The sequence below is a fragment of the Gopherus evgoodei genome, chromosome 8 (assembly GCF_007399415.2).
Source record: "Gopherus evgoodei ecotype Sinaloan lineage chromosome 8, rGopEvg1_v1.p, whole genome shotgun sequence".
In the NCBI taxonomy this organism is placed as follows: Eukaryota; Metazoa; Chordata; order Testudines; family Testudinidae; genus Gopherus; species Gopherus evgoodei.
Genome location: NC_044329.1, coordinates 38,214,712 through 38,240,954, shown reverse-complemented (window position 1 = coordinate 38,240,954; position 26,243 = coordinate 38,214,712). Strand labels below are relative to the sequence as shown.

The following is a 26,243-nucleotide window of genomic DNA, read 5'->3' as shown; positions in this document are numbered from 1 at the left end:
TGAAATCTAAACCCATAAACCTTTAGAAGTTCTAATGTCCATTTGGTAGATCCTACCATCTCCAGACTCCACTGAATATATATTTAGCAATTGTATTCAGGAGGACAGTTGAAATTCAATGCTTTGGCCTAACTCTTACAACTACTTTTCACCATACAATATTATACGATTGCATTTACCACTAGTGCCTCAGTGTTGAGAAAAAGAAACACCGTCCACCATTGATTCCAAACTCTCATTACTGACAGGAATACTTGTCCCGTTGTGAGAATTTTGCTACAAAATTGGGAAAATAGAAGATGGCGAACATGTTAGTTTTCCTCCAATTGACTGTAGGACACAGAAAAAATGTGAATGTTTGTATTCCTAACAGGAGCTTTCATCTTCCTTCTGAGCTACAGTGTCTCCATTTCTTCGTTTTAACTAAGACTAAAATTAAGTCAGGGACTGAAGTAAAAATAACAATGTTTTCATTAAGGGATGGAGAAGGAAATCAAGCATCTATTTTCAGATTAATAAAATCGAACTGGAACACTCCTTGAAAGTGACAGTCTGTTAAAAACAATAAATAAATAAAATCTAGCAGATCTAACAACTCACAATCAGAGCTAATTTTTCAGAAATTTAAATATATGCTGCTGTTGCACGGTTTCAGTTCCTAAAAATCAAACCACACAGAGGCTGAAATCTATGTCAGCTCGAAATCAGTGCGAAATAAAAAGTGTGATTTTTCTGCAGACTTTAACTAAAACCACCTCCGGTTTACTTACTGATTAAAATTAAAGGGTATCATTAAAAAAGAAAATATCTTTCAAATATTAAATTTCATTACGAAAAACAATCTATCCAGGACTGAACCCTCTCCTTAAATTTCACCAAAGCTTCAAATCACTCATCAAAAATACAGAAATCACTACTGAGCATCATTCATTCCTTGTGAAACCGTTAGATATGTCCTTAAAAAATCAGTGATTACTTTCAAATATCTTTATTTTAAAAGCCATCTCAAATAATCATTTATACAAAAAGCAGAAGAGATACTATCACAGTTCTCTCTGAGACTACTCATAAAATTCCATCCAGAGACTTACCTGTCCTGCATCATTTGGGTTGACCTCCTGCCGTTTCTCCTCCCCATTTTCCAAAGAGTGAGGGAAGTTGGGGCTGAAAACCATGAGATCATTCTTGGCGGTGCCTTCCCCTATACACAAGTTCCGACTCTGGCGCTGGGAATAGGACCAACTCCCCACTTCGCTCGCGCACACCACGGTGCCTTTCCCAGGCCCGCACACCACTTCCGGACGCGGGTGGCATCTCAGGCCAACGTACACGACAATCACCAGCACAAACAGCCCGGACACCGAGCAAATGGCGATCATTAAAGACACGTTCATGTCAACCAAGGGCCCTTCGCTCCCGCCCCTTGGCCTCGAGTCCCATTTCACAGCCTGGGGACTCTCCACCAGGGACAGGCTGACAGTGGCTGTCGCGGACAGCGACGGCTCCCCATGGTCCTTCACCAGGATCACGAGTCTCTGGCTGGGGCCGTCCGCCTCCTCCAAGGCCCGTGTCGTGCTGATCTCCCCGCTGTACACACCCACCCGGAAAGGCCCCGCAGCCCCGGGCTCCTGCAATTCGTAGCCAAGCCACGCGTTGTAGCCGGAATCCGCATCCACCGCTCGGATCTTGCCCACCACGTGCCCTGCGCCGGCCGACAGCGGAACCAGCAAGGGCCCTGGCGAGCCGCGGACCGAGCCAGCCGGGGACACTGCGGGCGCGTTGTCATTTGCATCCAGGACAAAGAGCTGCACAGTCACGTTCCCGCACAGCGACGGCAACCCGGCGTCCCTCGCGCTCACCTGGAACTGCAGCACTTGCAGCTCCTCGTAGTCCAAGGGCTGCAGGGCATAGATGTGCCCGCTCTCCGAGTGCACCGAGATGTAGCTGGACAGGGGCTGCTCTCCCACACTTCGCTCCACCACCGAGTAGCTCACAAAGGCGTTTTCCCTCAGGTCCGGGTCCGAGGCCGACACGGTCAAGAGATGGGCCCCGGACGGGTTGTTTTCCCTCACAAACACCGTGTAAACAGGCTGAGGGAAAGCGGGGGCGTTATCGTTCATATCCGAGATTGGCACCAAAATGCTGCTGCTGGCCGAGCGAGACGGGGCCCCTTCGTCTCTGACTGTCACCACGATCTTATATTCAGACACTCGCTCCCGATCCACGGCCTCCGCCAGCACCAGCGAGTGATAATTCTTAAAGGTGGAGACGAGCCGAAAGGGCAGGTCCGGGGGGATGGAGCAGGTGACTTTGCCGTTGTCTCCCGAGTCTCGGTCAGAGACGCTAATAAGCGCCACCACTGTCCCCGGGGGAGCGTCCTCCGGCACCGGCAGAGATTGAGAAGAGAGTGTTATTTCTGGAGCGTTGTCGTTCATGTCTAAAACTTCCACCACAATTTTGCAGTGTCCAGCCAGTGGGGGATTCCCCTTATCCTTCGCCTCAACTCGAATTTCATATATATTGTGTGCTTCAAAATCAATTTTTCCTTTAACTCTGATCTCACCAGTATCTGAATTTATACTGAACAAGTCTCTTCCATTAGGGGGAAGATGACTAATGAAAGAATAGGAAATATCCTTATTAGTTCCCTCATCCAAATCTGTGGCGTTGAGGGTCATTACTAATACACCATTAGCTGTATTTTCCAATAATTTTATTTCGTAGACTGACTTATTAAATACAGGCGCATTATCATTGGCATCCAGGACAGTGATCATCAGCTGAACTGTGCCGGTGAGCTCCGGTTTACCCCCATCAGTGGCAGTGAGTAATATATGATGCACAGAGGCTTCTTCTCTATCCAGTGCTTTCTTTAAAACTATATCGGCAGATGTGATTTGATTATTTTTCGTTTGCAAGTCTAGAGTGTAATGTTCATTTGGGCTGAGTTTATAGGTTAGCAGAGAGTTTGTACCAATATCTGCGTCAAATGCGCCCTCTAGCGGGAATCGAGAGCCCGGTAATCTAGATTCTGCAATAAATATATTTAAGTCATTTACCGAAAAAACAGGAGCATTGTCGTTTACATCCCGTATCTCCACTTCCACGTGAAATATCCTCAGGGGTTTGTCCACTATCACCTCCAGGTCAATGGCGCACAGGGGGCTCTGGCCGCACAGCTCTTCCCTGTCTAGTCGCGAATTCACAAACAAAACGCCGTTCTGCAAATTTACCTCAAAATAGTCTCTCCTGACGCTGGAGACCATCCGGAACATCCGAGACACCAGCTCCGCCACCTCCAGCCCCAGGTCCTGGGCCAGGCGGCCCACAAAGGTGCCGTGTTTGGATTCCTCCGGCACGGAATAACGGACTTGGGCGCTGCCCACCTCCCAGGCCGTGTGCAACAGAACCAGCCGCAGCAGCTGTCTGATCACCAGGGAGTCTCGCCCGAGAAGAGCCATCGCGGAAGCGGAATGTTTCAGATTCAAATCTGATTAACTAATTACCAGCCGTTCTATATAATATTTTGAGCTGCCCTGCAGTACTGTCAGTATGAATTCCATGCGCTCTTGTCGCATCCGGTATGATCTTGTTATTCTGAGGCTGGGGCAGCCAGCGTTTTCTTCCTCCCAGGGCGGAGCTGTTTTCATTTTCTGGGATAACGCGTTTTTTAGTAGACAGCGCCACAGTGTGGTACACGTGAGTCACAGCAACAAATTATTTTTTCGTATTTATATTTAATCCATCGAGAATAAATATTTTCATGTTACTTATATCTAACATAATCTTATTTCTGATCATTCTCCTATTACATCTGTGCATAGGAAAATCTGAGTGAATGATGCTGTAATAACCGGTGATAGACTGAAGGAAATTTCTTTCCCCAAATAAAACAAATATTGAAATATTTATCTGTAAAGCAGATATAAATGTAAAATGATAATATCTATTTTATATTTTTCCTCCGTCTCTAATACTCAGAGTGTCCACTTTTTATTGATAGAAACGGAAAATGCCACAAGCATCTCAGTTAACATTTGAAAAAATTACTTTGCTAATGATTCTGGCCTTTTTTTCACAAAGAGATTTGAGTTCTGACGTTTGAAAACAGGAGTTCCCTACACTTTGTTTCGTTTTTGAAACCCTCCCTGACTTGCTCTATCCTACCTCATGGGTCCTCTGAAACTCTTGCCTTCTCTCCTCCCCACTCCTGCCCCTTTAGGGCCTGATTCAAACCTCAGTGACACACCATTGACATGAATGGTCATCTTTCACTAATTTTAATGAGCTTTGGTTCAGGCTCTATTTCCTCGCATTCCGTCCACAGTCTGACCTCCCCAGCTCTATCGTTTTGGAAGTCTTTTATAGATGTCTGCCCAATGACTCTCCAGCTCTAAAATCTCCTCTATGACATTTTTCTCTTTACTTTTTAATTTGTCTTTCTTTTTTCTATTATTTATTATTTAACTCCGTAGTTGTATAATTTACGGTAACCCTGTAAAATGCTTTGGGGCACACGAAGATAAATGCCATGGAAAATAAAATGTTCTTCGATTGTTTCCTGGGTTACTGTTTATCATTTATTGAGCAAGTGTCCAGCATTTGTCATTTAGTAGAAGGAACAAGAATTATAATGGAGAATAAAATTTGTTACGAACAGCTGAACTGTGAAACAACTAAGATTTCCCTTTTGAAAAGATCAATTTGTATTTCCTACTAATAAGAAGTCACTTTTAAATAGAAGTTCAGCTGGTACCAACTACAGATCATTTTAATAAAAGTAGATGAAATATATTTATCTATATTTTATACTACACTCAATGCCATGGTATCTAAGCACCTTACAAAACTGATATGTGTGATTGGATTACAGCCCAGGCAGCGCTCATATTTTGTTTCTCTTCCTTGTCCAGGGATATCTAGGATCAAATTCACTTTTCTCTTTTCTTTGTATTCTTGTCGTTCCTCGTATTTCTATTCCTCTTTCTACGAGAAAGCAGAATAGTAGCTTTGAATTGCTTCGCTTTTGTGTTTGTGTAAGCACTTGCAAGTGGAAGTGTGTGCGTTGGTATGAGCCAGCGAGTATGTTATGGGAAGGTTATGTCAAAGAGTTGGGTCTTGTATTTTGTCCTGAATATGACCAGGACCCTTGCAATCCTCAGCTCTTCAGGAAGGGAGTTCCCTGCTCATGAACCAGCAAAGGTTCTGTTTCCCATTGTCACTATTCTTACTCTTTACATCAGGCATTTCATCGTCCTAGAGGATCTCAGCCATCTCGGGAGGTTATGGTCACAGAGGGAGAAGCGGCCTTTCTGATTCCAGTTCACTGAGAGCTTTGAAGAACAAAATCAGGGGCCTAGTTATTCTGTCAGTTGCCCAAACGTATCGCCTATGGAAGTGCAGTGAAGGGGCTTAAAACTTTATCTAATAATGTCCAGTGCTCTGCCAATGCAGAGCTACGATCCAACTGGCAGTTGTTTGTCATCAGTCAGGCTGATATATTTTGCCTCATAATGAAAATGAGGAGTAGCAGTTGCACTAGTAGCAATGATTAGAAAGAGGATGGCACTGGTGGTAGTGGTGGAGTGCAATACATGCACATAGCGCCTTGCAGGCAATTTCAATGCACTGGCGATGTGCCAAAGAGTTTACAGTCTATTTCAGAAAGTAAATATGAAACACAGGAAATAGTTATAACATCAGTTTTAGCGGGTACAATATCATGGTGGAGATGAATAATAGGAGGTTTTATCAACTGAAAGAATTCAAGTAGGAATTCATGTAGCATTTGCAGGGTGAATTAGGCAGAATTTCTGGATGAGAGTCTCGATGCCTGGATGAGAGGATGGTGTAGGGAGGAGTGTTTTAGGTTTATTGGGAACCGGGAAAGCATTTGGGAACAGAGGAGCCTGTACACGAAGGATAGGCCCCACCTAAACCAAAACTGAACTAGATTGCTAGCGTATAAAAAAAAAAGTTGCAGAGGATTTTTTAAACCTAAGGCCTGGGGGGGGGGGGAACAACAGGTGCAGAGGAGCACATGTGGCAATATCCTTTGGGGATAAATTTATTAAAGGGGGAACTCTACATCCTAGAAAAGAGGATAGGAAAGAAGTTGGTAAAGGGAAGGTAGGAGTTAATGAGGAACAGTTAAATGTAAGACCCCCTTATTTAAATATAACACATGAAGGCAAGCAACTGAATATTGACAAAATGTGCAAGTGCTTTATATACAAATGACCGAAGTATAAATACTAAGATGGGTGAACTAGAGTGCCTGACATTAAATGAGGATATTGATATAATAGGCATTGGGGAAACTTGGTGGACTGAGGATAATCAATGGGACATGGTAACACCAGATTCCAAATACATAGGAATTGCAGAGTAGGTTACACGCGTCGGGGAGTGGCACTATATGTGAAAAAAGCAAAGTCAAATAAAATAAAAATCTTAAATGAATCAAACTATACCATAGAATCTCTATTGATAGAAATTCCATACTTGAACAATAAGAATATCAGGAGGACTACACTGCTAACCACGTGATCAAAATGGTGACAGTGACTGTGAAATGCTCAACGAAATTGTTGGTAGTCCATCACTGACAATAATATGATGATATTGTCACAATTTTCTCTGAAGTCCTACCATGATGCACAGAGTCAGCCACACTGAGGGCATGGGAAGTCAAATCTCTGAGGTTTGATGATGCAGTTTTGTGGCACTTTTCACGTGCAGCTTGGAGATGATTTTGTCAATCCCACTTGAACCTGTTACATGCTGATTTTGTCAGAGATTGCCAGCGAGTCCTGTTCTGAGCCATTTGCTTGAGTTCTTTGAAACTGATGCCAGCCCACTGGAGATTCCTCCTCAGGTTATCTTTGAAGCACTTATATGGAAAACCTTCTTTCTTTTGCCCTGACTCAGCTCCCCACACAAGATCTGTTTCAGAGACAGTGGGCTTCCATTCTGATGACATTTCCAGTCCATCTAAGTTCTGCTCTGAATATTTCCTGAACGTTGGTTGTGTTTGCTCTCTCAAGGACCTTAATATTGGTCACTCTGTCCTGCCAGCGAATGCTCATTTTTGAGTGGAGGGAGCTCATGTGAAATTGCTCAAGCTGTTTACTGTGCCATCTATAAAGAGTACATGTCTCATATCCATACAGGAGATACATTAGAACCACTGCACTGTAGATTTTCAATTTGGTGGAGAGAGGAATGTTGTGTTGGTGAAGGACTTTTGTTTGGAGTTGGCAAAGGGCCTGGGTGGTTTTACTGATGCTGGAAGCAATTTCTTTATCAAGGGAACTATCACTTGAGATAATGTTGCCTAAATACTTTTACTGATCCTCATTTTTCAACTGCATGCCTTGGATGAAGATGGCTGGCACTGAGGCACTGGAATGAGGTTCTGGTTGGAACAATACCTCTGTCTTACTGAGACTGATGGTGAGGCCAAATAGCTGGGATGCTTCAGAAAACCTATTGATGACATGAAGGTCATTGTGTCTATGAGCCATCAAGGCACAGTTATCTGCAAAATGTGCCTCAACAAGAAGTCTCCCCAGCATCTTGATCTTGGTACTGAGTCTTTGAAGATCAAAGAGGGAGCCACTGAGTCCGTGGTGGATGTATATTCCCTGATCCAAGTTCCTTGTGGCATGGCTGAGGAGACAGGCAAAGAACAAATAGAACAGCACTGGAGCAAGTACACAGCCTTGCTTCACTCCATTCAAGATTTCAAATGCATTAGAAGAATCACAAATGGAGGGCACTTGCACTGTGGTGTGGTCATGGAACAGCTGGATGATTTGTATGAACCTTCTTGGGCAATCCAGTTCAGGTAAAATAACCCATAGACCCTCTCTGTTTACCATATCAAAAGCTTTGGTCAAGTTGATGAAAACTGCATACAGGTCCATGTTCTGCTCTAAAAAATTTTCCTAGATCTGCCTTATGACAAAAATTATGTCTGTGGTACTAGGACTTGGTCTGAAACCACACTGCACTTCTGGAAAATTCTTCTCAGATATACTAGCAATGGGTCTGTGCAGTAGAATACAAGCTAGTATTTTCCCTGCTGTACAGAGGAGAGAAATGCCTCTGTATTTTCTGCAGTCAGCTTTGCTGCCTTTGTTTTTAAACTGTGATACAATAATAGCCATACGCTCTGACTTCCTCAGTTCGGGGGGGGGATGCTCAACCCCCACTCTGCCACAGACCCTGCCCCCACTCCACCCTTTCCCCCCAAACCTCCGCCCCACCTCTTCCCACCCCCACTCCACCTCTGCCCCCCAGGATCTACCCCTGCCCCACCTCTTTCTGTCCCCACCCTGCCCCCAGGCCTCCTGAACTTCCACTGAGCAGCTGATCGCTGGCAGGTGGGAGGTGCTGGGAAGGAGAGGGAGGAGCTGATAGGCAGGGCAGCCAGCGGGTGGGAGGCACTCGGGGGAAGAGGGGATGCTGATCTGTGGGGCTGCCAATGGGTGATGAGCACCTACAATTTTTTTCCATAGGTGCTCCAGGCTCGGAGCACCCACCGAGTCAGTGCCTATGATAATAGCATCTTTGAAGTCTTGTGGTATGTCTTCTTTCCAAATGCTGCTCAAGATGTTGTGAAACACCTCTATAGTACTTTGTACAGTTCTGCTGAAATACCATCTTTACCAGGCAAATTGGCTGAAAGTATAGTAAAAAACGAAGTTATCATGCACGTAGCAGAACATGCAGTGCTTGATTTGTGCTAGGGTTTGCCAGGGCTGAGCCCCAGCACCACTAAGGTTGGCAGTTCATAGCCCAGTCACTTCTGGGCTTGCCTTATCTGTTATGAAAGTAAAAAAATTGCTTGAGCCCCAGCAGCACCTAATTGCTTGAGCCCATTATTTCTTAAGCACTGTAGACATGATACGTTGAGGAAGAGTCAATATGGCTTTTGTAAAGGGAAACCATGGTTCACCAAGCTATTAGAATTATCTGATGCTGTCAAGAAGCAAGAGGACAAGAGTGACTCAGTAGATATCGTGTACTTGGATTTTCAGAAAGTCTTTGACAAGCTGCCTCACCAAAGGCTCTTAAGCAAACTAAGCAGACATCGGATAAGAGGGAAGGCACTCTCATGGATCAGTAGCTGGTTAAAAGATAGGAAACAAAGGATAGGAATAAATGGTCAGTTTTCACAAATAAATAGTGGGGGCAGGGAGACGATCTTTACTGGGACTTCTGATGTTCAATATATTCATAAATGGTTTTTAAAAGGAGGTGAACACTGAGAGGGCAAAATTGGCATGATTTAAAATTACTCAAGATAGGTAAGCCCAAAGTTGACTGCGAAGAGTTAGAAAGGGTTCTCATCAAACTGGGTGACTGGGTAGCAAAATGGCAGATGAAATTCAGTGTTGATAAATGCAAAGTAATGCACATTGGGAAGAATAGTCCCAACTATAAATACATTAAATTAGCTGTTACCACTCAAGAAAGAGATCTTGCAGTTATTGAGGATAGCTCTCTGAAAACATCCACTTAACATGCAGCAGCAGTCAAAAAAATCTAACACAATGTTAGGAACCAATAGGAAAGGGATCGATAATAAGACAGTAAATAGCATAATGCCACTTTATAAATCCATGGTATGCCCACTGTTTGAATACTGTGTGAAGTTCTGGTCACCACATCTCAAAAAAAGATATATTATATTTGGAAAAGTTGCAGAGAAGGGCAATAAAAAGGATAAGGGGTATAAAACAGTTTCCATAGGTGGAGAGATTAAGACTGGGACTGTTCAGTTTGGAAAAGAGATGACTAAGGGGGGATATGACAGAGGTTTATAACATCATGAATGGTGTGGAAAAAGTGAATAGGGAAGTGTTACTTACCTCTTCACATAAAACAAGAAGTAGGGTTCACCCAATGAAATTAATAGGCAGCGAATTTGAAACAAACAAAAGGAAATACTTCGCACAATGCATAATAAATCTGTGGAACTCATTTCCATAGGATGTTATTATAATGCTTTCTGCACTGACTCAGGAGTGTGAGTACCAACCTCTGGGCGGACTGTTAGGAAGCAGGGTGCAAACCCCAAATTGGTTGTGAATTCTATATTTCGATTTCACCAACCAATTATTCAATATGAACTTCTCAGGCACCACAACAGTCTTAACATGGAATCACAGATAGTCCTTTGGGTACTCCACTCTATCTCACCACCATGGTGGGCACACATTTTTAATAGACCGTCCCTTACACCAACAATCACAAAAATATTCAAGTTACTCCCAGTCCTAAAGGACCAATCAAACACCAAGTCAATTGCACCTCAGATCTCACACTAAAGACAACACTTGTAGCCAATCCTATAATAAACTATATAAAGATTTATTAAATAGGAAAGGGAAACTAGAGAGTTACTTACCAGATTAAAGCAGAAAAACATAATTACACAAATGGGTTACAATCTTAAATTTCAAAAGCTAATAGAAGTGTCTACAATAAGCAAGATCTTTATGTCCTTCATGGCTAACCCAGGCTAAGCAGCTGGAGATCTATTGCTTATACCTAGAAAACTTGCTTCCCAGAGTCCAAGCAGAATAGAGATACCTAGTTCCTTTTGTTTGGGGTTTTACCCACTCCTGTCATGCATTCTGAGCTGTAAACTCAGCTGATGGGAGGATTCCACTTGCATGATTCAGCTTCATGGTGGGAGGGGGACCCAGAACAACAAAGTCTTTTGTCCTCTTTAACATCCCACAATAGATTGTCTAGTGTTAATGGTCCTTTCCTGTAGGGAAAAAAGTAACTCTTTCTGTTGCAGATCACACCAATTAATGTCTCTCTTCTGTCTGGTGATTTACATAGTCACAGAAGCTCACAATATAACCACTCAAATATTACCTCTTATCTTGCCCTGTGTGCCAAAAGGGAACAACTTTTCTCCATCTTTTTTCATGGCAGCCTTACAGGTTCATGTCAACCAGGGGCCCTTCGCTCCCGCCCCTTGGCCTCGAGTCCCATTTCACAGCCTGGGGACTCTCCACCAGGGACAGGCTGACAGTGGCTGTCGCAGACAGCGACGGCTCCCCATGGTCCTTCACCAGGATCACGAGTCTCTGACTGGGGCCGTCCGCCTCCTCCAAGGCCCATGTCGTGCTGATCTCCCCGCTGTACACACCCACGCGGAAAGGCCCCGCAGCCCTGGGCTCCTGCACTTTGTAGCGAAGCCACGCCTTGTAGCCGGAATCCGCATCCACCGCTCGGATCTTGCCCACCACGTGCCCTGCGCCGGCCGACAGCGGAACCAGCAAGGACCCTGGCGAGCTGCGGACGGAGCCAGCCGGGGACACTGCGGGCGCGTTGTCATTTGCATCCAGGACAAAGAGCTGCACAGTCACGTTCCCGCACAGCGACGGCAACCCGGCGTCCCTCGCGCTCACCTGGAACTGCAGCACTTGCAGCTCCTCGTAGTCCAAGGGCTGCAGGGCATAGATGTGCCCGCTCTCCGAGTGCACCGAGATGTAGCTGGACAGGGGCTGCTCTCCCACACTTCGCTCCACCACCGAGTAGCTCACAAAGGCGTTTTCCCTCAGGTCCGGGTCCGAGGCCGACACGGTCAAGAGATGGGCCCCGGGCGGGTTGTTTTCCTTCACAAACACCGTGTAAACAGGCTGAGGGAAAGCGGGTGCGTTATCGTTCACATCCGAGATCGCCACCAAAATGCTGCTACTGGCCGAGAGAGACGGGGCCCCCTCGTCTCTAGCTGTCACCACGATCTTATATTCAGACACTCGCTCCCGATCCACGGCCTCCGCCAGCGCCAGCGAGTGATAATTCTTAAAGGTGGAGACGAGCCGAAAGGGCAGGTCCGGGGGGATGGAGCAGGTGACTTTGCCGTTGTCTCCCGAGTCCCGGTCAGAGACGCTAAGAGCCACCACTGTCCCCGGGGGAGCGTCCTCCGGCACCGGCAGGGAAAGGGAAGTCACGGCCAGCTCAGGAGCGTTATCGTTCACGTCTAACACTTCCACCAAAACATTGCAGTGCCCAGCCAAGGGATATGGATTTTTATCTGTAGCCTCGATTTGAATCTCGTGTAAACTAGCGTCTTCGAAGTCCAGTTTTCCATTCACTCTCAGTTCACCACTCTTTGAATCTATGCTAAACATGGAGCTTTCAGTGATCGGAGTAACACTGCGAACTGAATATATAATATCATTATTTATTCCCTCATCCGAATCTGTAGCGTTGAGTTTAATTACTAGTGATCCGTTTGAAGCATTTTCTAGTAACTGACTTTATAAAGTGACTGATTAAATACAGGCGCGTTATCATTCACATCTAGCACCGTGATCACCAGCTGAACTGTGCCGGTGAGCTCTGGTTTGCCCCCGTCTGTGGCAGTGAGTAATAAACTGTGCTCAGGGGTTTCCTCTCTGTCCAGTGGTTTCCTTAATACAAGGACTAACGATTTACTTTTTTCATCGTTCGTTCGCATGTCTACAGTAAAATGTTTACTTGGGCTGAGTTTATAAATTAGCACAGTTTGTACCAATATCTGCGTCTGAAGCGCCCTCTAGTGGGAAACGTGAGTCGGGTAATCTCGATTCTAAAATAAACAGATTTTCTTTACTTTCAGGGAACACAGGAGCATTGTCATTTATATCCTGTATCTCCACTTCCACGTGAAATATCCTCAGGGGTTTGTCCACTATCACCTCCAGGTCAATGGTGCACAGGGGGCTCTGGCCGCACAGCTCTTCCCTGTCTAGTCGCGAATTCACAAACAAAACGCCGCTCTGCAAATTACCTCAAAATAGTCTCTCCTGCCGCTAGAGACCATCCGGAACATCCGAGACACCAGCTCCGCCACCTCCAGCCGCAGGTCCTGGGCCAGGCGGCCCACAAAGGTGCCGTGTTTGGATTCCTCCGGCACGGAATAACGGACCTGGCCGCTGTCCATCTCCCAGGCCGTGTGCAACAGAACCAGCCGCAGCAGCTGCCTGGTTACCAGGGAGTCTCTCCGGAGAAGGGCCATCGCGGACGCGGGGCGGTGTAGGTGACGGTTTGAAAGATAAAATTCCTACGTCTTTAACAGAAAATAAATATTCTTAAATATCCTGCAGCGTCTTTGTGCAGATTTAATCTGGTGTCAGGCAAGCCTGCTGAATCTGTTGTTTGCTGCAAAATACAGCACAGTCAGAAGAGGCATACGGAAATTTTCCGTTTTTTAAAATATATCTTCCTTCTCTTGTTCATAAATTAAGAAAATCTCTTGAAAACTCTCACACGTATGTTCTTCCATTTGATTCCGGCATCATTCACCAGATCTCAGGCTGTGAGAGACTGGATACAAAGCAAGGTGGAGCTTTGTTTTTCCTTTTTTTTATGAAGTCAACAGCGACATACTGTGACTAAAACATGTAAACACTAAATAGGTGTGAGAGAGAGGGACAGAGAGAGAGAAATATTGTCCTACTGCAGTACTCCTGCGGAGACCCTCATCAAATTTCTTCCAAAAAAGTATTTTCTTTGAAGATGGCAAAAATTTTAAAATATCCACAGTTAAATGAGCGACATCTGAACATTCATTAAATTTCCTTCCTTCCTTCCTTTTTTCAATTGTAGATACTAATTGGGTTTATGCTTTTCTTTTCGATTTAAATTTAAGGAAGTAGGATACGACTTTTATTTACTTTAGGTTAATTACAACGTTGTAATTTATTACGTAGTGCAGAGTGTTTATGATCACATTTTCCTGTCTTCCTCAATGTATTGTCTTTTGTAACACAGAGGAATGGGACTGCAGTGTTCACCTTATGGCCATACTAAGAGTGCAAAATTACAAAGGCTAATTAAATGTTAGAAATCTACAAAAAGCAGCTCATAATTTCAATCCACAATCCATAGAAATGGGAGAATAATTGTCCTCTCTAGTTCCCTTACATAGGGGTGTGAAGCAGCCACACAGCTGGATTCGAAAGAAATAATTTGGTGTCATACTGGGTCCTGTAGAGGAATCAAACGGACAGAGCACTGGATTGGGAGTTAGGGACCTGGATTATTTCATGGATCTATCTCTGACTTGCTATGTGATTTGAGAAAATCCGTTCGCCTTTCCGTACCAGTTTCCCTTCCCACGCACTAACTGTCTTGTCTATTTGAATTATAAACTCTTGGAAGCTGGAATTGTCTTTATGTGTTTGCACAATGGGCCAGCTCAATGGAGCCCCAACTCATCTGGAACTCCTAGGCTCCACCTTTCCTTCTTCTTTCTATTATTATTACTATTACTATTATTATTGTGACCAGAGCATCTGCTTAGAATCACACATCTAAACCCACATGTCGGAGGCACACAGGGGTTCCACTAGCTAACAAAGTCCACGGGCTGTAGCCATGGCAGTGGAGTAGCTATACAGATACTCCTACAAAGCTACTGGGTTGGGGGACTATTATAATTCCCCCAAAAAAAAACAATATTAAATCTTTTGCATAAGTCAACTTATTACTTGGGGTTTGTGCATAGTGTTTCAGCACTTGATCTTAAGATATGTACGAACTACCCTCCATTCGTCTCATGTAATGTTATTCAGATGCTTAGAGCCGAGTAAATGCACAGATAGATGTCAGATTATGCTGATTCAAATGTAAACCTTGTTAACTGTTCACTGTTTATTTGGTTACCAAAACGCCCAACTACTCTGGGACTGTTTGGAGAGTGTGAACAGAGTGCACCCCTCCAGTCAAGCTCCAGCCCAGGTAGCATGGGCAATGTACATCGCTGTTGAATGTCATCCTGTCCCTAATTGCGAGTTTGGCAGCATAGTCTGAATCAGCCAGGAATAGTTTACCAGCCTGATACAATATATAGATTCAATATATACAGTTCCAGTGTCGCCAAATCCTCCCACCTCCTCCTAGTGAGTGTTACCAATATTTAATCCCATACAGTGTTTTTCTTCTCCCTGCACGACTCTGGTTTCCTGAAATAGTAGCTGCTTTTTCCTCCTTTTCCAAGACGCTTCCCAACAAGTCTCATTCTGTTTGTGCTGCAGACCTACGTCCTGGGAAGATTAAAGTCATCTTTCACATCATACTTCGAGTGACTTGTACTCCTCCTGGCTATGGCCTGCAATGGCTCTTTGCAATTTTTGGAACCATTGACAATCGCAAGTGTTTCTCAGAAGGGCTTAACATTTCTAGGTATATGAGATGGATAGTTCTTTCCAGCACAGAATCGCCAAGCAAGTATCCCTTTAATATTTATTCTCCCATAAGGATTCTTACATTAATTATTGGTGGCTCTGGGATTTCCTATCTCTCTGAATCCTGATTCTTCTGAGATTTGTGGTCTTATTCATTTTTCAACTTGCTTGGTACTTCTTGCCAAGATAATACCTTCCACCTTCTGACATGCCCAGAGGGCATGGTGAGGAACATCGGGAGAGTGCTCAGCAGGATGCCATCAAGAAGCAAATTGCCTGGACCCCCCTCCAACCAAGATGTAGCCACTTACCTAAGCAACTCACTGGAAGGCAGATTTGGGGGACTTTGCTTTGCTCTGGACTCATGCTGCAATGCTATGCAATAACTGGAGCAGCATATTGGCTGCCACTGGATATGTTGTGAGAACGCTAGAAGCTGGGAGTCCTGGTGCCACGGGTGAAGAATATGGAGTGCACATCATCACTCCAAGGGCCATGCTGAGAGGACCCTGAAGGATGCCATTCACTGCCAATATGTTGGAAAACCTGAAATGGAAGCCAGACTAGGGCAAGGCCTTTGAAGTGAAATGCAAGTGGCAAGCCAGCAACCACTTCCTCCCTGGAGGCGGCTTCACCTAATTTGCCAACTGGAGATTCATCTACCAGGCTCGACTCAACTGCGTCCCATTGAATGGAGCTGTCCGCCATGGGAATTGGGACAAGCGATGCAAGAAGTGTGGCTATGCCAACCAGATGCTATCCCACATCCTGTGTAACTGCAAGCCCCATTCGAGAGCTTGCCAGCTGCAACACAATGCCGTCCAAGATCACCTGGCCAGAGCCATCCTGCCACCTGTGGGGAAGGTTGCCGTAACCTCCGGCATCCCCAGAACTGACAGCCAACTGTGACCAGACATCATCATCACCAATGAAGACCAGCAGAAGATCATCATGGTGGACATCACAGTGCCCTTTGAAGACAGAACCCCAGCTTTCCATGATGCCCAAGCTCAAAAGCTGGAGAAATATACCTCTCTGGTCAACACCCTGAGAGCTAGGGGCTATGAGGTCCAAACTCACATACTGATCATTGGAGTCCTGGGTGCATGGGACCCTGGTAATGAGCGAGTGCTGAAAGAATGTAGTGTCGATGAATGCTACGCTCAGCTGATGTGGCAACTCATGGTGTCAGACACCATCAGGTGATCAAGAGACATCTACATAGAACATATCAGCAAAACCAAGTAGGGTGACCAGATGTCCCGATAAAATCAGGACTGTCCCAATATCGAGCCATTTGTTTCACGTCCCAGCCGAAGTATGGCTGGGATGCCATTTGTCCCAATATTTTGTTTCAGGCATTTTTTTCCCTTTGTTGCTTAGGCAGCAGTGACTGGCAGGGGGAGTGCCTTTTCAATTGTTACACTTACCCTGTGTCTTTCTCATTTGTATGTGTCTGTGTGATATTTCAAAATATAAGGACCACCGCAGGGGAAGCGCCTTTTCAATTGTTAAACTTACCCATCTGAGTCTTCGATGGCACTTCGGTGGAGGGTCCTTCAGTCACTGATGGTCTTCAGTGGCATTTTGGCGGTAGGAACTTCCTTCTTTGGTGGCAAGGTTTATTACCCTCCGCTGAAATGCCATCGAAGACCGTCCAGGACTGAAGAATCCTCCTCCAAAGTGCAGCTGAAGACTCGGATGGGTGAATGTAACAATTGAAAAGTTGCTCCCTTTCCGGGGTCCCGATATTTTGGAATTCTCATCTGGTCACCCTAAAACCAGGAGGGATGAGCTGGAGTGCCGATGAGAAGAGCATTCCTGAAAGTAACTCAAATACTTTCCTGATGGACTGTTTTTTGTTTTTTTTTTCTTCTCTAAATGGACAACCTATCCTAATTCTCAATTACTGAGGGACAGTCTCCATTTATTGATATTTTGCTTTCCACAAAAATTTCTGTACAGCTTTTCATAAATGATGTACCCAAATATTCGGATTCTAATATCTAAGCTGTATTGTTAAATCTATTCTGTTTACAGCAGAGCAGAGCGGACAGGGAGCTGTAGACAGGAATTTGAGAGAGTTTAACAGAGGGAGGCTTACAATGGTGAGGAGGACCCGCAACACCTGTGCCAGCACTGCTTCTGTCTCCTCCACCTGCGCCTGTAGCCAGACAGAGCACCAAAGCATGGATGTTTTTACCCAGATTCTGGTGTGGGCTTGCAAAGACTGTAATTTGCAATTTCCACTTACTGATATCCAGGCTGGGGGTGGCATCCAATGTGAAAGGTGCCTACTGGTGGAATCTCTCAGGCAGCAGGTGGGAGAGCTACAGGAGGAGGTGGCTAGGTTGAGGAATATCCATATCCATGAGCAATTCCTGGACAGTATCCATGTGGAGACAGCTGACATCGCTGTCCCAGTTGACAGGACTACCAACACACCAGAGGAGGAGGAGATGCCTCAGGGTGTATCTGACACACCAGTGGAGGAGGAGGCTCAGGGTGGACACAGTCAGCTGGTTACTTCTAGCAGCAGGCAGTGCTCCACCGCTGCTGCAAACCCTCCTGTTGTGGTAAAAGATAACCGTTTTGCTCTTCTTGATACAGGAGAGAAGGCATCATCCCCAACAGTTAAGGAGGTGAAGCCTCGTACCCCTAAGGCTGGGAGGTCTGCTGCCACCACTGATAAGAAACGTAGGGTAGTGGTGGTTGGAGACTCTCTGCTGAGGGGGACGGAGACACCCATCTGTCGCCCTGACCGTTCATGGGAGGTATGCTGCCTGCCAGGGGCCCGTATCCGAGATGTTACAGAGGCATTGTCGAGGATTATCCGGCCTTCTGACTACTACCCTATGCTATCCATGGGCACAAATGATACTGCAAGGTGTGACACTGAGCAGATCAAGAGTGACTACAGGGCTCTGGAGTACGGGTTAAGGAGTTTGGAGCGCAGGTGGTATTCTCTTCGATTCTTCCTGTTGAAGGTAGGGGTCCGGGCAGAGACAGATGCATCGTGGAGGTGAATGCCTGGCTGCGAAGATGGTGTCGCCAGGAGGGCTTTGGCTTCCTCGATCACGGGATGCTATTCAAGGAAGGACTCCTAGGAACAGATGGCGTTCACCTTTCAAAGAGGGAAAGGCCTATTTGCGCACAGACTGGCTAATCTAGTAAGGAGGGCTTTAAACTAGGTTCGACGGGACAGGTGAGCAAAGCCCACAGGTAAGTGGGGAACAAGACCTGGGAGATGGGTTGGAAACAGGAGGGAGCACGGGCTATAATGGCAGAGAGGAAGGAGGGTCAGGGCGAAGCTGGGAGGCAAGATCAAACCAGTATCTTAGATGCCTATATACAAATGCAAGAAGTATGGGTAATAAGCAGGAAGAACTGGAAGTGCTAATAATAAATACAACTATGACATTATTGGCATTACTGAAACTTGGTGGGATAATACACACGACTGGAATGTTGGTGTGGATGGGTATAGTTTGCTCAGGAAGGATAGACGGGGAAAAAGGGAGGAGGTGTTGCCTTATATATTAAAATGTACACACTTGGACTGAGGTGGAGATGGACATAGGAGACGGAAGTGTGGAGAGTCTCTGGGTTAGGCTAAAAGGGGTAAAAACACAGGTGATGTCGTGCTGGGAGTCTACTACAGGCCACCTAATCAGGTGGAAGAGGTGGATGAGGCTTTTTTCAAACAACTAACAAAATCATCCAAAGCCCAAGATTTGGTGGTGATGGGGGACTTCAACTATCCAGATATATGTTGGGAAAATAACACTGCGGGGCACAGACTATCCAATAAGTTCCTGGACTGCATTGCAGACAACTTTTTATTTCAGAAAGTTGAAAAAGCTACTAGGGGGGAAGCTGTTCTAGACTTGATTTTAACAAATAGGGAGGAACTTGTTGAGAATTTGAAAGTAGAAGGAAGCTTGGGTGAAAGTTATCATGAAATCATAGAATTTGCAATTCTAAGGAAGGGTAGAAGGGAGTACAGCAAAATAGAGACAATGGATTTCAGGAAGGTGGATTTTGGTAAGCTCAGAGAGCTGATAGGTAAGGTCCCATGGGAATTAAGACTGAGGGGAAAAACAACTGAGGAAAGTTGGCAGTTTTTCAAAGGGACGCTATTAAGGGCCCAAAAGCAAGTTATTCCAATGGTTAGGAAAGATAGGAAATGTGGCAAAAGACCACCTTGGCTTAACCACGAGATCTTGCGTGACCTACAAAATAAAAAGGCGTCATATAAAAAATGGAAACTAGGTCAGATCATGAAGGATGAATATAGGCAAATAACACAGGAATGCAGAGGCAAGATTAGAAAAGCAAAGGCACAAAATGAACTCAAACTAGCTATGGGAATAAAGGGAAACAAGAAGACTTTTTATCAATACATTAGAAGCAAGAGGAAGACTAAGGACAGGGTAGGCCCACTGCTCAATGAGGAGGGGGAAACAGTGACGGGAGACTTGGAAATGGCAGAGATGCTTAATGTCTTCTTTGTTTCAGTCTTCACTGAGAAGTCTGAAGGAATGTCTAGTATAGTGAATGCTTACGGAAAGAGGGTAGGTTTAGAAGAGAAAATAAAAAAGAGCAAGTAAAAATCACTTAGAAAAGTTAGATGCCTGCAAGTCTCCAGGGCCTGATGAAATGCATCCTAGAATACTCAAGAGTTAATAGAAGAGGTATCTGAGCCTCTAGCTATTATCTTTGGGAAATCATGGAGACGGGGGAGATTCCAGATGACTGGAAGGGGGCAAATATAGTGCCCATCTATAAAAAGGGAAATAAAACAACCCAGGAAACTACAGACCAGTTAGTTTAACTTCTGTGCCAGGAAGATAATGGAGCAGGTAATCAAAGAAATCATCTGCAAATACTTGGAAGGTGGTAAGGTGATAGGGAATAGCCAGCATGGATTTGTAAAGAACAAATCGTGTCAAACTAATCTGATAGCGTTCTTTGATAGGATAACGAGCCTTGTGGATAAGGAGAAGCGGTGGATGTGATACCTAGACTTTAGTAAGGCATTTGATACGGTCTTGCATGATATTCTTATAGATAAACTAGGAAAGTACAATTTAGATGGGGCTACTATAAGGTGGGTGCATAACTGGCTGGATAACCGTACTCAGAGAGTAGTTGTTAATGGCTCCCAATCCTGCTGGAAAGGTATAACAAGTGGGTTCCGCAGGGGTCTGTTTTGGGACTGGTTCTGTTCAATATCTTCATCAACGATTTAGATGTTGGCATAGGAAGTGCGCTTATTAAGTTTGCGGATGATACCAAACTGGGAGGGATTGCAACTGCTTTGGAGGACAGGTCAAAATTCAAAACGATCTGGACAAATTGGAGAAATGGTCTGAGGTAACAGGATGAAGTTCAATAAAGATAAATGCAAAGTGCTCCACCTAGGAAGGAACAATCAGTTTCACACATACAGAATGGGAAAAGACTGTCTAGGAAGGAGTATGGCAGAAAGAGATCTAGGGGTCATAGTAGACCACAAGCTTAATATGAGTCAACAGTGTGATACTGTTGCAAAAAAGCAACATGATTCTGGGATGCATTAACAGGTGTGTTGTAAACAAGACACGAGAAGTCATTCCTCCGCTTTACTCTGCGCTGGTTAGGCCTCAACTGGAGTATTGTGTCCAGTTCTGGGCACCGCATTTCAAGAAAGATGTGGAGAAATTGGAGAGGGTCCAGAGAAGAGCAACAAGAATGATTAAAGGTCTTGAGAACATGACCTATGAAGGAAGGCTGAAGGAACTGGGTTTGTTTAGTTTGGAAAAGAGAAAACTGAGAGGGGACCTGATAGCAGTTTTCAGGTATCTAAAAGGGTGTCATCAGGAGGAGGGAGAAAACTTGTTCACCTTAGCCTCCAATGATAGAACAAGAAGCAATGGGCTTAAACTGCAGCAAGGGAGATTTAGGTTGGACATTAGGAAAAAGTTCCTAACTGTCAGGGTAGTTAAACACTGGAATAAATTGCCTAGGGAGGTTGTGGAATCTCCCTCTCTGGAGATATTTAAGAGTCGGTTAGATAAATGTCTGTTAGGGATGGTCTAGACAGTATTTGGTCCTGCCATGAGGGCAGGGGACTGGACTCGATGACCTCTCAAGGTCCCTTCCAGTCCTAGAGTCTATGTGTCTATGTGTATGTGTCTATTCACCTAAATTTGGGTTATTGCTGATTATGTACTCGATATATATGACTTAAAAAAAAATTTTGCATTTGTAGATAATTGTAAACACTATACCCAGATGTACGACACTCTTTTCCCAACCTATATTATATAATTTTTTTAACATTAGCTTTAATAAATATTCTCTCTCTGAGTCCTGATACTGGAGATAGCATCTAAGGAAGTGAGTGAGAAATCTTGTAGTTTTCGTCAGAGATTCACCAGATATTCAATCTCCTCTCCTCTTCCATTCAAATTATCTGTTCTCATCATCCTTGCCTTCCAGCTCCTAGTTAAAGTATCACTGAAACTTTCAGAATATAATTGTGATGTTATCTGATTAAATATGACTATATAATTGTTGCAAACACTGATATATATTTGCAACATATCCTGTACAAATGTGGCATGTAAGATGTCTATGAAATGTTATGATTTGCTGGTTATGATTACGCTTTCTGTATCTATATATGATTTTTGTATTTGAAGTTATGAATATTGGCTCTGGATTGGATTTCAAAATGTTTGCTCCTTGGTAATGCTCACAAAGTGGTTAGCCTGCACATCTTGGAGAGACTATTCAAATTAAATGGCTCATCAAGAAACACTTAACTGACAATGGACCATGGGAGATGCCTATCTACACTGAAAGGACTGTCCTGCAAACAGTGCTGTCTGAAATATAGGTAATGGCTTCCTGCAATGATTAGGCAAAATGCATGGACATGTGACTTGTCCATGTGACTCCAATCACCATCTTGTTACTGTACTTTCCCATAGTGAGAACAACGGGATCCCCCCCACATGGCAGAAGCTATAAAAGGCCCTGGAAACTACTCCATTTTTCCTCTTTCCTGCCCAAACCTCTGGACTATGGACTATACTTATGTGAGCATTCTAACCAATGAACTGAGGTTCTCCCAATGACTCTTCTTTGACTGATATATCCTCATGTATGTCAGATGTAAGTGAAGGTGAAGAATTTGAAGATGGATTTGGATGGAATTCCCATGTGCAAAAGGCCTTGATTCTCTCTCTGCTTCGGCTTTGTACATTTCTCTCCCCTAACAATTTTTAGGCATAGCTACTATTTGCTCTCACAGTGTTGATAGCCCCAGAAACTGAGTGCAGTGAAGACAGAGCCATCCATTCACTGGCTTTGTGCTGAACCATGCCCATTGTCCTTGCCATAAGTTTAGAAACTGGAATTATTACAGTTCAATTAATATATACACAAATTGTGTAAAGCAGAGTTTTTTTCTACCAGCCTTCATGTTATTTCCTGCACTACAGAATGTGTTAAATAAACTTCCCCAAACCATTGAGCATTGTTATTGGTGGTTTCATTATTAGTCCAAGGTTTTTGAGGGGAAAATAGTGGAATTTTAATTTAAGAATCTGTAGTGAAGGGTTTTTTCTGTATGACAGCCTTGTTCATATAGTGTAACATTTATTTCTTTTGCAGCAAGAGCTTGTTTATCTCCTAGCTTTCCTAAATACTATAGTGAAAATAAACAAAATTAAATATCCTGAATCAATTTAATTTAATTTAAAATACTCTACTTAGTAAAGCCATCCTCAGTTTAGCCTGTCATTCAGTTTTACCTTTTGTTTACCTTTCTAAAAGATAATGGACAAAGTAACTAAACTCTCCATGATCATCACCTCAATGTTCTCTTTCTTTTCATTTCTCTAATTGTAAGGTCGTAGCCACTTTCTCATGCATAAAGTCCATAGAGTGAAGAGTTTTAGTCAAGAATATCTTGGGCTAAAATTATCAATTACTGCTCTTTATGTCGATGCTGTATGCACTGTCTCCAGGACACTACAGTAATAGAGTAAAACCTCATGAGAATGTGACCTTTATGGAGAAAAACTGGTGATAAAGAACATAGTGACAATTAGAGTTTCTCAAAACTCCAAACTTTAACAATTGTAAATATTCTGTGAAATTTTTATGACATTAAAAATGTGCTTCAAAAATCTCTCTCTCTGCCAAACTCCCATGTTGCCCCAATAACTGAAATATTAGTACAAAACTTTGGAAGCTAAATTACATTGAATTACAAAAAATGTAATGTATGTGCATCATGTTCTCCCATCAGCAACAACATACATCTTTTCCTTATCTAGCGAAAAGTCAGTGTTACAATCTGGCACTTGATCTTTCACGGTGACATATTGTAAGTATGAACATGTCACCAGTACCTCAATGGAAACCAGAAAACACCCTCCAAACTGATTGCAAATTTTGACATTGACATTTTAGTAACCCTCAGAATTTAGCTCTACAGATGTCAAGATAGGATATAAGAATATATTATTTTCCACATGACTGACTGTAGAATACTGAAATACAGTGCTTCTTCCTTAAAGAGGGGGAATTACTCCCATTATGGACACCCAGCCAGCCAGTTAGCTATGAAATCCCTGTTAGCAGCTGTTCTCTACTTGCTTTACCTGTAAAGGGTTAAAAAAAGCCCATAGGTAAAGAGAAGGGAGTGTGGCACCTGACCAAAAGAGCCAATGGGAGGGCTAGAACTTTTAAAACTTTCTTCAAGATCTGCTGTGAGCAATCAATATCTCATTTTGGTGACCCACTTGGGGGAGCACATTTTGTGGGCAGAGCTTAAAAGAGTGCCACCAGGACTTCTGCCAATTTAAACCTTACTAAAAACATATTGCACACATTTTCAGTGAAGTAAACAAATTACTCTTTCATTGCGCAAAATTTGCTGTAATACTTTAGACTTGACAAATTAGCAATGAAATACAATGTAATACAATATCTATAGAGAAAATGCTTAAAATGTGGTTTCTTGATTTTGAGTTTAATTTGCTTTATGAAAATTAGGAAGCAGTAATAAATGACTTGAGTAACAACACAAATTGACTTTCAGAGCAGAAAACTTACACCACATGCTATATAAATCAAAACCTACATGTTCCAGAGTGATAAGATTACTTACAGAAAACAACCACTTAGCTAATACACTTTTGCAATTGCAATAGAACAAATATACATAAATATATTTTAAATACATCTCAGGGATTTATTTATTTAATGGATTTATTTAGGAAACAAAATGCACCACAACAAATCTGTAACTTTTAATTCAAATTATATAACTGAAATCACAATAAGTGTTTTAAAACTAACATATCTGTGTGACATCTTGTACCCCATGTGATATGCTGTAACACATATTCACAATTTTATATGTTTGTGATATATTCTGTATAAATATGCCTTGTGAGGTATCATCATTTGAAAACTCATAATCTACTGAACATCATTGTCATATTAAAATGTGTCTATCAACATAGTATATGGAGCTAGGAGATTTTGCCATATGTTTGTTACTGAAACATGTTTTAATTCTGGGGAACACCCACAGACTAGCTCCTCAGAGACAACAAGTTCTGATCACAAGTGACAGAAAACTATTAACTGCTGAAGCAACCATTCACCAGCAGGGGAGACCCTAAACAAAGAAGTTTACAATTCATTTGAAAGACTTTTCGAATTTCAGGTACACAGGGACTGTTTTGTCTACATCCCAGCAAGGGGTAGTCCTCAAAAAGAGGAGGGTGATACAAAATAAGAGACAGTGACTTCCTCATCTCTTCTCTCCCCCATCACTATTCAGAGCAGAAAAATAGCTTGAAAGACAATGGTGTATCATTGAACTGGGGGAGTGGTCCTGACCTGGAGGTTTTCCAGCCAGTATAGACTGCTGAAAGCTGAGATGAGAGAAACCTGTTTGTTTTTAAACATAGGGTTTGGTAAATTTAGGAATTAGCTTCCATTTTTTTTTTATTTCTTTTGTAACCAACTCTGACTTCTATGCCTTTCACTTGTAAATCACTTAAAATCTATATTTCTCTAGTTAATAACTTGTTTTACTGTTTTATCTAAACCACTGTTGGAGGAATCTTTACAAGGGTCAACAGGATTGGTGCATATTCATAACCCATTGTCACAATGATGGACTAATTATGAGCTGGTATGGTCCAGTGGGCTACTTAACAGTACAAGACACACATTTCTGAGGGATAAGGCTGGGACTGAGGGATCTCCGGGTGTCACCCTGTATAGACTCATAGATGGTTGGAGAGCATTCATGTATTCAGCTCTCAGTGACTTTACATGCTAGTGGCTGTGAGAGAGCACAGTCTAGAGCAGGGGTAGGCAACCTATGGCATGCGTGCCGAAGGCGGCACATGAGCTGATTTTCAGTGGCACTCACACTGCCCAGGTCCTGGCCACCAGTCCGGGGGGCTCTGCATTTTAAATTAATTTTAAATGAAGCTTCTTAAAAATATTTAAGACCTTATTTACTTTACCTACAACAGTAGTTTAGTTATATATTATATACTTATAGAAAGAGATCTTCAAAAATGTTAAAATGTATTACTGGCACGCAAAACCTTAAATTAGAGTGAATAAACGACGATTCGACACACCACTTCCAAAAGGTTGCGGACCCCTGGTCTAGAGGGGTTGCTGTTCTGTCAATAAAGTAGTGTAAAAGGCATCCCAATCTGGAGAGCTAAGGGGACACAGCAGTTCAGCTTGCACTCTGGTGAAACTCACAGCCTTACTGGTCTGAACTGAGAAGAAAGAAAGAAAGAAAGAAGAAAAAAGAAAGAAAGAAAGAAAGAAAGAAAGAAAAAGAAAGAAAGAAAGAAAAGAAAGAAAGAAAGAAAGGTCACTTTCATAATGATCAAAAACCTCTCCACTCCTAATAGCTCAACAACTTCTACCAAAAGATGAATATAGTTTTAGATTAGGCATCAATAAAATATACCCATTAACCATATATGAATCAAGAATATCATTTGT

At 43.3% G+C, this 26,243-nt stretch overlaps 3 protein-coding genes across 3 annotated transcripts in view; all 3 read right to left on the bottom strand.

The window, feature by feature from the left end:
* LOC115656387 (protocadherin alpha-C2-like) overlaps positions 1 to 26,243 on the bottom strand; it is a 302,084-nt gene that overhangs the window by 240,919 nt on the left and 34,922 nt on the right. The gene's annotated exons all lie outside the window — the stretch shown is intronic.
* Positions 1,088 to 3,576, bottom strand: LOC115656088 (protocadherin alpha-8-like). The gene is given in 2 exon segments (XM_030572382.1): positions 1,088 to 1,210; positions 1,212 to 3,576. Coding segments are annotated over 2 exon segments (2,373 nt in total). The 5' UTR covers positions 3,462 to 3,576.
* LOC115656388 (protocadherin alpha-13-like) lies at positions 10,959 to 13,030 on the bottom strand. Its single transcript, XM_030573043.1, is given in 4 exon segments — positions 10,959 to 12,286; positions 12,289 to 12,536; positions 12,538 to 12,802; positions 12,805 to 13,030. Coding segments are annotated over 4 exon segments (2,067 nt in total).